The 13,519-nt window shown below is 39.9% G+C and overlaps 1 protein-coding gene across 4 annotated transcripts in view; it reads right to left on the bottom strand.

Annotated features, from left to right (window-relative positions):
• ATR (ATR serine/threonine kinase) overlaps window positions 1–12,892 on the bottom strand; it is a 115,127-nt gene extending 102,235 nt beyond the window's left edge. For 2 of the 4 annotated variants that reach the window (XM_065942911.1, XM_065942912.1), the window contains exon 1: window positions 12,719–12,892. In XM_065942911.1, the coding sequence (XP_065798983.1) occupies window positions 12,719–12,777 (59 nt within the window). In that variant the 5' untranslated portion in view covers window positions 12,778–12,892. The remainder of the gene's footprint in view (window positions 1–12,718) is intronic. The other 2 variants (XM_065942910.1, XM_065942909.1) reach the window with 1 other exon arrangement.
• Window positions 12,893–13,519: the final 627 nt, after the last annotated feature.

Genomic DNA, 13,519 nt, shown 5'->3' with positions numbered 1-13,519 from the left:
AGGATATTCAATACAGCTTTCTGTGCTATACAATAGGATGTTGTTGTTTATCCATCTGTATATAATAATGGCATCTGCTAACCCCAAACTCCTTGTCCAACTCTCCCCTGCTCCCCACCTTTGGCAGCCACAAGTCTGTTCTCTATGTCTGAGTCTGTTTCTGATTCATAAATAAGTTCATTTACATTTGTATTTTAAATTACACATATAAGTGATATATACAATATGGTAATAATATATATTGCTAAAATTAATTTCAGCTATTTCCATTTTGTAATGTAGCATTTTGTAATGTGGGAAATTTTCAATTATATATGTGACATCCTTCATGTTTCTATTGAATAGATCTAGACTTCTAGAAAAATCAAAAGACAACAGTTTCTTCAACAAAGAAATTCCAAAGGAAAAAAAGAGAGAAGAAACTTATAATGAAGACTTAAGAGCTGTATCGACCAAGTACAATGGCTGATCCTACACTGGATTCTGAATCAAGAATAAAAACTAATAGCAAACTATAAATGACAACTGGGGAAATTTGAGCAGACTAGATATTTAATGTTTTTAAGAAATTAAAGTTTTAGGTACGATAATGATATTGTGGTGTCTAAAAAGTTTTTACACTCTAGAAATAAATAGTGGTATTTATTGATAAAATGATGTCTGGAATTTGCTGCTAAGTACTCTGAGGAGAAGATTTAAATCTATTAAGAAATCTATTTAAATCTCTTGAGAAATAAGGGACTAGATCTGATAGAGTGCTTGATGAACTATGGACGGAGGTTCGTGACATTGTAGAGGAGACAGGGACCAAGACCATCCCCAAGAAAAAGAAAAGCAAAAAAGCAAAATGGCTGTCTGAGAAGGCCTTACAAGCAGCTGTGAAAAGAAGAGTAGCAAAAAACAAAGGAGAAAAGGACCCATTTGAATGCAGAGTTCCAAAGAATAGCAAGGAGAGATAAGAAAGACTTTCTCAGTGATCAGTGCAAAGAAAACAGAGGAAAACAATAGAATGGGAAAGACTAGAGATCTCTTAAGAAAATCAGAGACACTAAGGGAACATTTCACGCAAAGATAGGCTCAATGAAGGACAGAAATGGTAGGGACCTAACAGAAGCAGAAGATATTAAGAGGTGATGGCAAGATTACACAGAAGAACTGTACAAAAAAGATCTTCACGACCCAGATAATCATGAGGGTGTCATCACTCACGTAGAGCCAGACATCCTGGAATGTGAAGTCAAGTGGGCCTTAGGAAGAATCACTATGAACAAAGCTAGTGCAGGTGATGGAATTCCAGTTGAGCTATTTCAAATCCTAAAAGATGATGATATGAAAGTGCTGCACTCAATATGCCAACAAATTTGGAAAACTCAGCAGTGGCCATAGGACTGGAAAAGGTCAGTTTTCATTCCAATCCCTAAGAAAGGCAATGCCAAAGAATGTTCAAACTACCACACAATTGCACTCATCTCACATGCCAGTAAAATAATGCTCAAAATTTTCCAAGCCAGGCTTCAGCAATACGTGAACTGTGAACTTCCAGATGTTCAAGCTGGTTTTAGAAAAGCAGAGGAACCAGAGATCAAATTGCCAACATCTGCCGGATCATCGAAAAAGCAAGAGAGTTCCAGAAAAACATCTATTTCTGCTTTATTGACTATGCCAAAGCCTTTGACTGTGTGGATCACAATAAACTGTGGGTAAGTCTGAAAGAGATGGGAATCCCAGACCACCTGACCTGCCTCTTGAGAAATCTGTATGCAGCTCAGGAAGCAACAGTTAGAAGTGAACATGGAACAACAGACTGGTTCCAAATAGGAAAAGGAGTACGTCAAGGCTGTATATTGTCACTGTGTTTATTTAACTTATATGCAGAATACATCATGAGAAACACTGGGCTGGATGAAGCACAAGCTGGAATCAAGATTGCCAGGAGAAATATCATTAATCTCAGACATGCAGATGACACCTCAGATGTGCAGATGACACCACCCTATGGCAGAAAATGAAGAAGAAGTAAAGAGCCTCTTGATGAAACTGAAAGAGGAGAGTGAAAAAGTTGTCTTAAAGCTCAACATTCAGAAAGCTAAGATCATGGCATCTGGTCCCATCACTTCATGGCAAATAGATGGGCAAACAGTGGAAACAGGGAGAGGCTTTATTTTGGGGGGCTTCAAAGTCACTGCAAATGGTGATTGCAGCCATGAAATTAAAAGACGCGTACTCCTTGGAAAGAAAGTTATGACCGACCTAGACAGCATATTAAAAAGCAGAGACATTACTTTGTCAACAAAGGTCCGTCTAGTCAAGGCTATTGTTTTTCCAGTAGTCGTGTATGGATGTGAGAGTTGGACTATACAGAAAGCTGAGTGCCAAAGAATTGATGCTTTTGAACTGTGGTGCTGGAGAAGACTCTTCAGAGTCCCTAGGACTGCAAGGAGATACAACCAGTTCATCCTAAAGGAGATCAGTCCTGAGTGTTCACTGGAAGGACTAATGTTGAAGCTGAAATTCCAATACTTTGGCCACCTGATTCGAGAAGCTGACTCATTTGAAAAGACTCTGATGCTGGGAAAGATGGAGGGCAGGAGGAGAAGGGGACAACGGAGGATGAGATGGTTGGATGGCATCACTGACTCAATGGACATGAGTTTGGCTAAACTCCAGGGGTTGGTGATGGACAGGGAAGCTTGGCATGCTGTGGTCCATGGGTTCGCAAAGAGTCAGACATGACTGAGCAACTGAACTGAACTGAACTGAACTCTGAGGAGAGGAAGAGAGCCATGAATTGATTATTATCATTATGGGAAGTGGGAAATCTATATACTATTTTTTATTTTATGTTCAAAACTTTCCACAATAAAAATTCAATAATAAGAAAAAATAAACATAAGAGTCCTAAGAACAACCAAGAAAAAGTAATATTAAAAGGAGATACAATAATTAATCAGAGGAAGAGTATCCTAGAATCCTGAATGAATTCAATTTGAGTTCTATAATTTTATGTAAGTAACCAAGCCAGTCCATCCTGAAGGAGATACGTCCTGGGTGTTCACTGGAAGGACTGATGCTGAAGCTGAAACTCCAATACTTTGGCCACCTCATATGAAGAGTTGACTCATTGGAAAACACCCTGATGCTGGGAGGGATTGGGGGCAGGAGGAGAAGGGGACGACAGAGGATGAGATAGATGGACGGCATCACCGACTCAATGGACATGAGTTTGAGTAAATTCCGGGAGTTTGTGATGGACAGGGAGGCCTGGCATGCTGCGATTCATGGGGTCGCAAAGAGTTGGACATGACTGAGTGACTGAACTGAACTGAACTGACTGAACCAAGGAATAGAACATAAGAATATAATAGAAAGTCTGTGTTCCACTACGTGACAAGGAATCATAGAGTCATTCATGTAATCAACAAAACACTTACTGAGTGCCTATAATGTACCAAAGAACTCATCAGAAGCTACTACTGGGAAGGTAAAAGATAGTTTAATGGAGGAGACTGATAAGTCAATCTAGCCCTCTATTCAGGCCAGATTATGACGCTAATCACCAAAACAGTTAACACAGGTGGAAACACAGGTATGGGGAGGAAAAAATTCCAGTTTCAGAAATAGCGAGTTTAAGGTCTCAAGGGAACTAAGTGGGATGTCCAAAAGACTGCTGGAATTACAGTTATAGACCTCAAGTGAAACAGGATATAGACTAACTAGCCTAGAGATATAGACTAAGTTATTGATATATAATAGTACATATGAAGCAAAGCTAAACATACTGTATTATGTCATATTTCACATGAAATAAAATCAGGAAATTAGACCCTAATTTTCACATGAGGAAACTGATTCTTATGCAGATTATATAATCTACCAGTATTAGAGCTAGTAGTAGTGGAAGCCTTGAATAAGAATGCAAATGTAGTAACAGGAAAGCCAAAGACAGAACCTTAAGTTAAGGTTAGAGGAGCCAAGGGGAGAAAAAAAAAAGGGTCAGAGAAACAGAAAAGTCATGAGAAATATGTTCTAGAATCCAAGGAGAATTTTAGGAGGGAGCTGTCAACAAGATCAAATAAAAGTAGTTTAAATGTCCTTTGCATATATATTTAAATGGTAAAATACATTTAACATAAAATTTACCATCTTAACCTTTAAGAGTACAGTTCTGTGGCATTAAGCACATTCACGTTATCCTACACCATCACCACCATCCCTCTCTAGCACTTTTTCGTCTTCCCAAACTGAAACTGTACTCGATAAACAATTATCTCCCGACTTCCTCCTCTTCCTCCTACAATTCTGTTTCTATGAATTCGACTACATCATACAAGTTGCATTCTCTATTTGTCCATTGTGACTGACTTATTTCACTTAGCATGTCTTCACAGTTCATGCGTGTTGTAACATGTGTCAGAATTTCCTTCTTTTTTAAGGCTAAATAATATTCTATATACTGTGTGTATATATCACATTTTATCTATCTTTCCACAGACACTTGAACTACTTTCACCATTTAGCTATTGTGAATAATGCCCCTACAAAGGTGAGAACACAATATCTGTTTCATTCCCTTTCAGTTATTTTGGGTATATACATAGACGTGAAATGCAAGATTGTAGGGTAATTCTACGTTTAATTTTTTGGAGAAACTGCCATACTGCTTCCACAATAGCTGCATCATTTTACAGCCCTACTAACAATTTACAATTTACTTATCCTCACCAACACTTGTTATTTTGTTGGTTTTCTTTTTTTTTAAATAGTACCCATCCTCATGGAGTTACAATGATATCTCTTTGTAGTTTTGATTCACAATTTCCCAGTAATTAGGGATGTTGAACATCTTTTCATGTGCTTTTTGCCCATTAGTCTTTCTTCTTTGGAGAAAGTCTATTCAAGACCTTTCTTTCTTTTTAAGTCTCATGCTCCACTGACCCTCTCCTCATTTTTAAGTCAGGTTAATTTTGCTGTTGCTGTTGATAATGAGTTGTAGTTCTTAATATTTTTTGGCTGATAACTCCTTACAGATATATGATTTGCAAACATTTTCTTCCCTTCCATGGGTAGTCCTTTCACTCTGCTGATAACTGTGCTGTGTAAAATTTTTAATTTTGATAATTTAAAATTTATTTTTTGATATGCTGTCATGCTTTTGGTGTCATATTCAAGAAATCACTGCCAAATCCAATGTCATGAAGCTTTTACCCTAAGAGTTCTAAAAGTTTTACAGTTTTTACTCTTTCATTTAGGTCTTTGATCCATTTTAAGTTAAATTTTTTTAATGTCCTTTGGATTTTAAAATTTTAATGTAGAGGTAAAGGCAGAAGTCAGATTTTAAAGGGTTGAAAAACAAATGAAATGTGAATATTGAGAGGAGCATGCTCTTTCTAAATAAAGCTTGACCATGAAATGAAAAGAATTGGAGTTGGTGCTAACTAAATGAATACATGAGATCAAGACAATTTTGTTTTGTTTCCCTCAAGATGAAGAGACTTGAACAACTAATTTTTGAAACTTGGCTTTCCTTCCTGGGATCCAAGTTCAAGTAGAGATAATCCTTGGACAGTATGATTATCATTAATCATAATGATAATCATTAATATATATTTATTAATATAGGATGAAAGGATGAGTAAAGGTACTAATAATATAATAAATTCAAAAGACAAAGCAAGATGCCTTGCTTCAAGGAAGTTGCTGAGGAGAGGGGAAGAATGCACATAAATAATTTTAATCAGTACACACCTGCAGCAGGAAACAACTAACTCTGCCTAGAGGATTCATGGAAGGCTGTGTATAAGTGATGAACTTACTCCATCACTTCTACTGGCAAAACAGCTGAGGATATATTCGGTAAGCTGGTTATTTACAAAAAATAAAATTAAGTATTTCATATAAATAACTTATAACATCTACATAGTACTGTAAATAGGAGAAGGCAATGGCACCCCACTCCAGTACTCTTGCCTGGAAAGCCCCATGGACGGAGGAGCCTGGTAGGCTGCAGTCTATGGGGTCGCTAAGAGTTGCACATGACTGAGCGGCTTCACTTTCACTTTACACTTTCATGCATTGGAGAAGGAAATGTCAACCCACTCCAGTGTTCTTGCCTGGAGAATCCCAGGGACAAGGAAGCCTGGTGGGCTGCGGTCTATGGGGTCGCAAAGAGTCAGACACGACTGAAGTGACTTAGCAGCAGCGGCAGCAGTACTGTAAATGTACATATATTTTCCCACTTAAACAATGCTAACAGAAAAAATGAGAAAGGTAATTATTTTCTTGATTATTCAATCACAAAGTCCAATTATAATTGATTACATACAGGACCCAAGGCATCTACAGTTTATAACTGCCATGATGGAAATGGTCCTGATACATAGTAAATAGTCCAAAAAACTTTGTTGAATGAATCGATGGTTCATAATATTCTTTCTGAATCTTATGCCTCCTTCATCCTTAATGTATAATCTTTTCCGAACCTGTGGAATATCTACCAATAGACCATAGGATCCCAGAGGTGGGAGATTATGTTTCTCTGTGAATTTCTGCCCTACCAAGAGACCATAAGCTGCTGCAGAAGAGAAACTGTGTTTTAATTCTCTTTGCATCGCCTACATCCCACCTAGAATTGTGTCCTGTTTGACAAAAAACCACTAAGTAACTGAAATAATAAATATTTACAAATAATGTAAACCCTAGGCACACAGAATCAAAGAACAAGTAGTTGTATTTATACATGAAAGAGAAAGAACTTTGTGTTATTTATCTTATTATTTAAACCAGACCTGGCCAATAGAAATATAATGCAAGCCACATGCATAATTATAAATTTTCTAATAATCACATTAAGAATGTAAAGAGAAACAGGCAATTTTCATCACAATAATATGTCAAAAATATTATCTGAAAATGTAATCAATATAAAAATTATTAATGAGATTGTCTATACTCCTTTTGGGAACTTACTCTTTGAAATCTAGTATCTCATATTTATAGCATATCTCAATTTTAGATTAGACACATGTGAAATGCTCAATGGCCACATAAAGTTGGTGTCTATAGTATACTACAGGATATCACAGATTTAAATATAACCAAAAATTTTTCAAGTCTGAAATTACAAGGTAACATGACTTGTCTTAGACAAAATCAAGATTTTGTCATAAACCAAGTGTAATTTGACAAGTGTCACTTCAAAACGTGAAAGAGGAGGTCTGTGGTGAAGAGGAACTAGGATTGTGGGTGGTGGTGAGAGTTTCCTATAAAGTCTAAGTTTGTAAAAAAGACTATGCATTCATGTGTCATTTGCATAATTTTTAAAAATCAGTTTATAAAGGTGAAGTCATTATCATTTATTATATGTACTATTAGAATAAAGAAATTCATGGGAGGGTAAGCATTTCTTATTTTGCAACCTCTACCTTAGAACTGAGCTGAAGAGGGTATACTTTTTCAAAAGTATACAATAATATTTGGGTGGTAATTTTAGTATCACATGGAGTTTGGATACATTTAACAAACACTGGAACACCTTGCCTGGGGCAAGCATCAAATGCTAGGAAAACCAAGATACCATGTATTTGCCAAGTTGATGATTTTGAAGTGTGGTGTTGGAGAAGACTCCTGAGAGTCCCTTGGACTGCAAGGAGATCAAACCAGTCAATCCTAAAGGAAATCAGTTCTCAATATTCATTGGAAGGACTGATGCTGAAGCTGACGCTCCAATACTTTGGCCACCTGATGTAAAAGGCTGACTCATTAGAAAAAACCCTGATGCTGGGAAAGACTGAAGGCAGGAGGAGAAGGAGACAACAGAGGATGAGACAGTTGGATGGCATCACAGACTCGATGGACATTGAGTTTGAGCAAGCTCCGGGAGCTGGTGATGGACAGGGAAGCCTGGCGTGCTGCAGTCCATAGTGTTGCAAAGAGTCGGACACAACTGAGCAACTCAACTGAACTGATGTATCTGCCCTAAACCAATGAGTAGTTTAAAGGACAAAAAAGTAAAAAGGCAATTTTAACACAGTGTGGTTAAGAGTTAATACAGCCAAGACAGAATATAAAAGAGATACTAAGTCCTGAGCAGGACCTGGAGGAGTCAAGGCTCCTTGGAGGAGTCAAGGCTCCCTGAAGGAGGTGACACAAAGTAGAATCCCTAGGGGGCTAGGCAGGTAAAATAAGGTAAGGAAGGGGGGTATTCCTGGGGAGGAAACATGTGTAAAGGCTCAGGAAAAAGAACATAAGCTGCTCTAGAAACTGTCAGAGGGTCTGAATGGCCAAAGACCAGGGAGACATTATCTGGAAATGAAGCTGAAGAGGGACAATAAGGTCAAAGCTCAAAGAACCGACTAAGGAGTTTGAATTCTGTATGGAAGGGGATGGGACAGCAAAAGGTTCTAGGTAGGTGAATGAATTTACATGTTTTTAAAATATGAATTCAATTATGTTAATTCCATGGCTTCCTATTGAACTTAAATTCTACCCTATAAAATGCTAAAGTATCTGGCCTCTGCGTACCTCTCCATCCTTAATGCTACTGTCCTCTTTGCTCCCTATGTTCCAGGCTTCTTCCTCTTCTTTACAAAGCAGGCTTATTCCCACCTAGGGATCTTTGTATTTCCTATTCCATCTCAGACATTTCTCCTCCCAGTTTCACATTATGAGCTTTTTCTCCCACATTATGAGCGTCTTCTCACCATCTAAACCTTCTCTAGTGGCTAATGTTGCTGCTCTCCAGTCCCTCATCTCCCTCCCATTGTCTCATTTAACATTTTAATGGGAACTATCACTACTGGAAGATATTTAGTGATTACAAAGTAATTGTAAACAGGAAAGTCAGAGAAGGTTCTTGGAAATGATATCTGAATGGAATCAGCCGGTGTTTAGATAGAAGAAACAAGTGTAAAGGAATGAAGGCAGGAACGACCTTGGTGTACTCTAAAATAAGGCCAATGTCATTGGAGTAGAGAGGGCAAGGGATGAATACACGGCTGTGAGGTCAGAGGTAGGCAGAAGCCAGATTATGGTGGACCTTAGAGGCTCTGGGAAGGAGTTTGCATTTTATTCTAAGTATGCTGGAAAACCAAGGGAAGATTTTGAGCAGGGGAATAATGTTATATAATCTACAATATGATTCATGGTTGTAAAAATCACTTTGGTTGCTGAGAAGGAAATCCACTGTGAGTGGGTAAGAGTAGAAATGAAGAGATTAACTGAGAAATTACTTTAATAGTCTAGATAAGAAATTATGGTGATAGCAGTGGAGATGGTGAAAAGTGTTTTTTTAAAGGTAGGGTGGACAGGATTTGCTGATGGATTACTAAGGCATAAAGGAAAAAAAATTAAGGATAACTCTCAGGCTTTTGGTTGGTAAATTTATAATAACCTGGGGAAGGAACAGATTTAAGAACAGTAAATCATAAGTGTTGCTTTGAATATATTAATTTTAATTTCTGGGTGTAGATGTTGAGTAAGAACCTAACATATATCTTTGGGCTAGAGATATAAATTTGGGAGCCTTCAGCATATGCATGCATGTGTGCTAAGTCACTTCAGTCATGTCTGATTCATTTTTGATCATTTTTGATGCTATGGACCATAGTCCACCAGGCTCCTGTGTCCGTGGGATTCTCCAAGCAGAAATAATGGAGTAGGTTGCCACGCCCTCCCCTAGGGGATCTTCCCGACCCAAGGAACAAACCCATGTCTTTTACATCTCCTGCATTGGCAGGTGGAGTCTTTACTACTAGCACCATCTGGGAAACCCCATCCGCACATAGGCAATATTTAAAGCCACGGGACTAGACAAGCTGCTGAGGAATAAGATGGAATGAGGGGTTTGTGTGGTTAAGAATCCACCTTGCAATGCAGGGGACACTGGTTTGATCCCTAGTCTGGTAAGATTCCACAGGCTGTGAAGCAACTAAGCCCATGTGCCACAACTACTGAGCCCACACACTAGAGCCCATGCTCCAAAACAAGAGAAGCCTCTGCAATGAGAAGACCTCACACTGCAACTAGAGAGCAGCCCCAGCTCGCCACAACTGGAGAGAGGCTGTGTGCAGCAACGAAGACCCATCACAGCCAAAAATAAATAAAATAACAATAAATGAATATTAAAAAGAAAAAAGATGGAAAGAAGACTAAGGATATAGCCTGAAAGCACATACAGAGTCAAGAACGATGCCCAGATTTCTGGTTTGGAAAAATGAATGAACATGATATCATTTACTGAAATATCCCTACCTCAGCAAATGAGAGAATTAAAAAAAAAAAAACTTGGGGAGGTTGGGATATGTGGAGAATTTGTATTGGATACATTGAGTCTTAATTGTACACAGGACATCCAGGGAACAAGTGGGTTACACTAACAATTGCCAATATACAGTTGCATTTTGGTTCTGCAGGAAGGAAATATGGTTTGGAGACACACATCTGGAGTCATCAAATAGCAGATGGTAGTCAAAAGCAGCAGAATGGATGAGAATACCAGAAAGACTATGCATAGAAAAAAAAGTTCAACCAGCAAAAAACAGGAGCAAAATTTATCCCTGAGAGACAGAGGAGGAAGAGACTACACATTAAAACAGTAACAACTTACTTTTTTCAGAAATGTAACTACTGTGATCAATTAAAGGGGGGGGGGCGGGGAAATGGGGCAATAAAGCTTTGATGGCTTGACTCTGCAAACCTAGCTCCAATAACTGCTTTCTCTTTGACTTTAATTCTTCAATTTTCATGACTCCATTTCTTAATCAAGTGATAGTATTTGCTCCATTCCACCAGATCATGGAGATACTGGGAGACTGAGTAAGCTTGAATGAAGCAGTTGCAATGAAAAAATCATGATCATTAAGAACTATTACTAGACAATTCTCTATGTGTCAGTTTTTCTACTCCTTCTATTAGAATGGCTACAAATGAGTAAAAGGTAACCTAAGTACTGTTGATGAAAGAGAGTATAAATAAATCCAAGATACTATTTTTTCATTAACAAGTATTACAGAGGAAGACAGAAAAGGGAAGAGAAGTATTAATCAGTAAGTTCTATATTAAAGCCAGGTGGGGAAAACACACTGACCTTCACACTGGGCCCGAAAGATGAAATCTGTATATCAGTTTCCCATATGAACACCTGCCTTCATCTTATTTTAGAAAGGCAGATGTTACTTTACAAAATGTTAACACAAGTATGCTTGCAACATTCATGCAAAGTGGGAAAAAATTATACACACAACAACACGATGATTCAGTTAAGACAAGTATGGTCCCTTCATTTACATACTCCTATTTACGTAACTGAGGAAGACTAAATGTTAATGTCTGCAGGATGTACAAGTGGAGACAGACACAAATGTATGGCAAAAAGAAAAGGAATTAGATATCCCATGGGATGAATGTCAGTTGTGGCTGTGTGCTAAGTTTCCAAGCAGTTTAAGAAATGGAAAAGCTTTCGTGTCAATGTATGACAAAACCCACTGAATTGTTGTGAAGTAATTGGCCTCCAACTAATAAAATAAAATTTAAAAAAAATAAATAAATAAAAATAAAAAATAAAAAAATAAAAAAAAGAAATGGAAAAGCAACTATTCCAATTGACAGTTCAACTGCAGCAGTGGTACAAGCCCACTTATTTTCTATTCACAGTGTATTACAAAAATTAAACAAATAAAAACCCTGTCTCTCGTCTTCAGGTCAGGTTTAGGAAAGGCTATGTGTGTGATGAATGGGGACAGCAGCCACTGACATCTGTCCCCTCTCTTTCAGCAGCTCGTTTACAGAATTTTACTTTTACTTGGGTGGTAAAGAATCCACCTGCCAATGCAGGAAACATGGATTCGTTCCATTGCTGGGTCGGAAAGACCCACTCCAGTATTCTTGTCTGGAAAATCCCATGGATAAAGGAGCCTTGGTGGGCTGCAGACAAAAATGTCATCGACAGAGGAGCCTGGCAGTCTGCAGTCCATGGGGTCACAAAGAGTCAGACACGACGTTTACGGGAAATAACAACTTGCAACTGGAAAATTAAGCTATCTTCAAATTTTGGCAACAATCTGTGAACATTTATGTTTTGTGAACGTTGTGGGAGATCCCTGGGATTGCTGAGTAAAATAACGTTTTGAAGAGTGGATGATCAGTACGAAAAGGTCCCATTTCCAGAATGGCCTATGGTTTCATTCAGAAACTTTTTCAAACAACTGGGCTTCCTTGCACAAAATCAGAACGAGTGATTTTTCTTCCGACGGTAGTTTTGGGTCAAAAAGCTAAATACCAATACCAAATACTAAATACCACCAGTGATCATAAAGCATAGGAACTAGGGGAAGTGCAGGGGGCAAGCACCCTATCTAAGGGACGAGGCTTTCGAGAAGCAGATGAGTGAAGGAAAGTGACAAGAAAGTGATCAGAAGGCACCTTCCCTCCCGAGGCTGAAGCAATTCCCTGGGGGCTCGGGATGGGGGGTGGGGGAAGAACTCCCGCCCGCGGCTGAGGTAAAGTGGGACCAACAGACGACCCGTCCCCTCCAACCCGCATCCCGCAGGTCTGCGGCGACTCCCTGCGCCCCGCGACCTTTCAACGGCCTTTCTGAGGGAGAAGCGCTCCAGTCAACCCTGGAGCGTCTCTACAAGGGCCGCGGCCGGGGTTGAGGGGATCGGAGCCGGGGCGCGCGCGACCGGTGAGGGGGAGAGCACGTTAGACTCCAGCCTGGCCCTACCTGCCCAGCTCCCGGAGGGCTGGGATCATAGACGCCAGTTCCAAGCCATGCTCGCCCATCCTGAGGACTCGCGGCACTCTTCAGTTACAACCAGGCGGGCTCCTCGCGTCTCCACAGCTACTTCTGGTGAGGAGGCGCGGCGCCCGACGGAGCCTCACGGGGCCCAAAACTCCTCCCGGAAGCCGCGGCCGGTCAGCTCTCTAGGTCTGCGTCCGTTTCCGCTTAGGACCCGGGGGAGGCCTGGAGGCCGTGAGGGGGCGTGGCGAGGGGCGGGATGCGCTCCGGTCAGGTTTCCCGGGTAAGGTTCTCGCTGAGCCTGGAGCGCCCAGCAGGCGAGATTTGCTAGTTTTGGTTTGTAGCTGCTCTGCTCTACCACTCCCAGCCACAAAGGCTCAGAGGAGCCTGACCCCTGAATCTGGGGGCCACAGGGGCGTGGTGGGGACCAACCCAGAATTCCTCGCATCATAAACTTGAAAACAGGCAATTCAGCAGCTAAAGGCCCGGAATTAGATCGCAGGTTTCCTACCCATGGAGTCACGCTCCCAGGTTCCTCATTTTCTACCACTCTCTTGACATCCGTTCTGAGAGATACGGGGCAGAAATTGGGCTCCTCCTTCTTTTTGTTTCAGCAGATTTCACCTCCCCGCCCTCCTCCGTCAACTAGACGTCTCCCTTAGGTTTCTTTGAGGATTGTCGCAACTTTTAATATTGAAAAAGAGGGTTGAAATGTATTTATTTGTGTCTCATAAAGTAAGCAACAGTACTATGTATTTAATATATTTATGTCACCGTTACGGGCAT

The sequence above is a fragment of the Muntiacus reevesi genome, chromosome 8, assembly GCF_963930625.1.
Source record: "Muntiacus reevesi chromosome 8, mMunRee1.1, whole genome shotgun sequence".
NCBI lineage: Eukaryota > Metazoa > Chordata > Mammalia > Artiodactyla > Cervidae > Muntiacus > Muntiacus reevesi.
The sequence above is the reverse complement of the archived record's forward strand: the minus strand, read 5'-3'. Positions and strand labels throughout refer to the sequence as shown.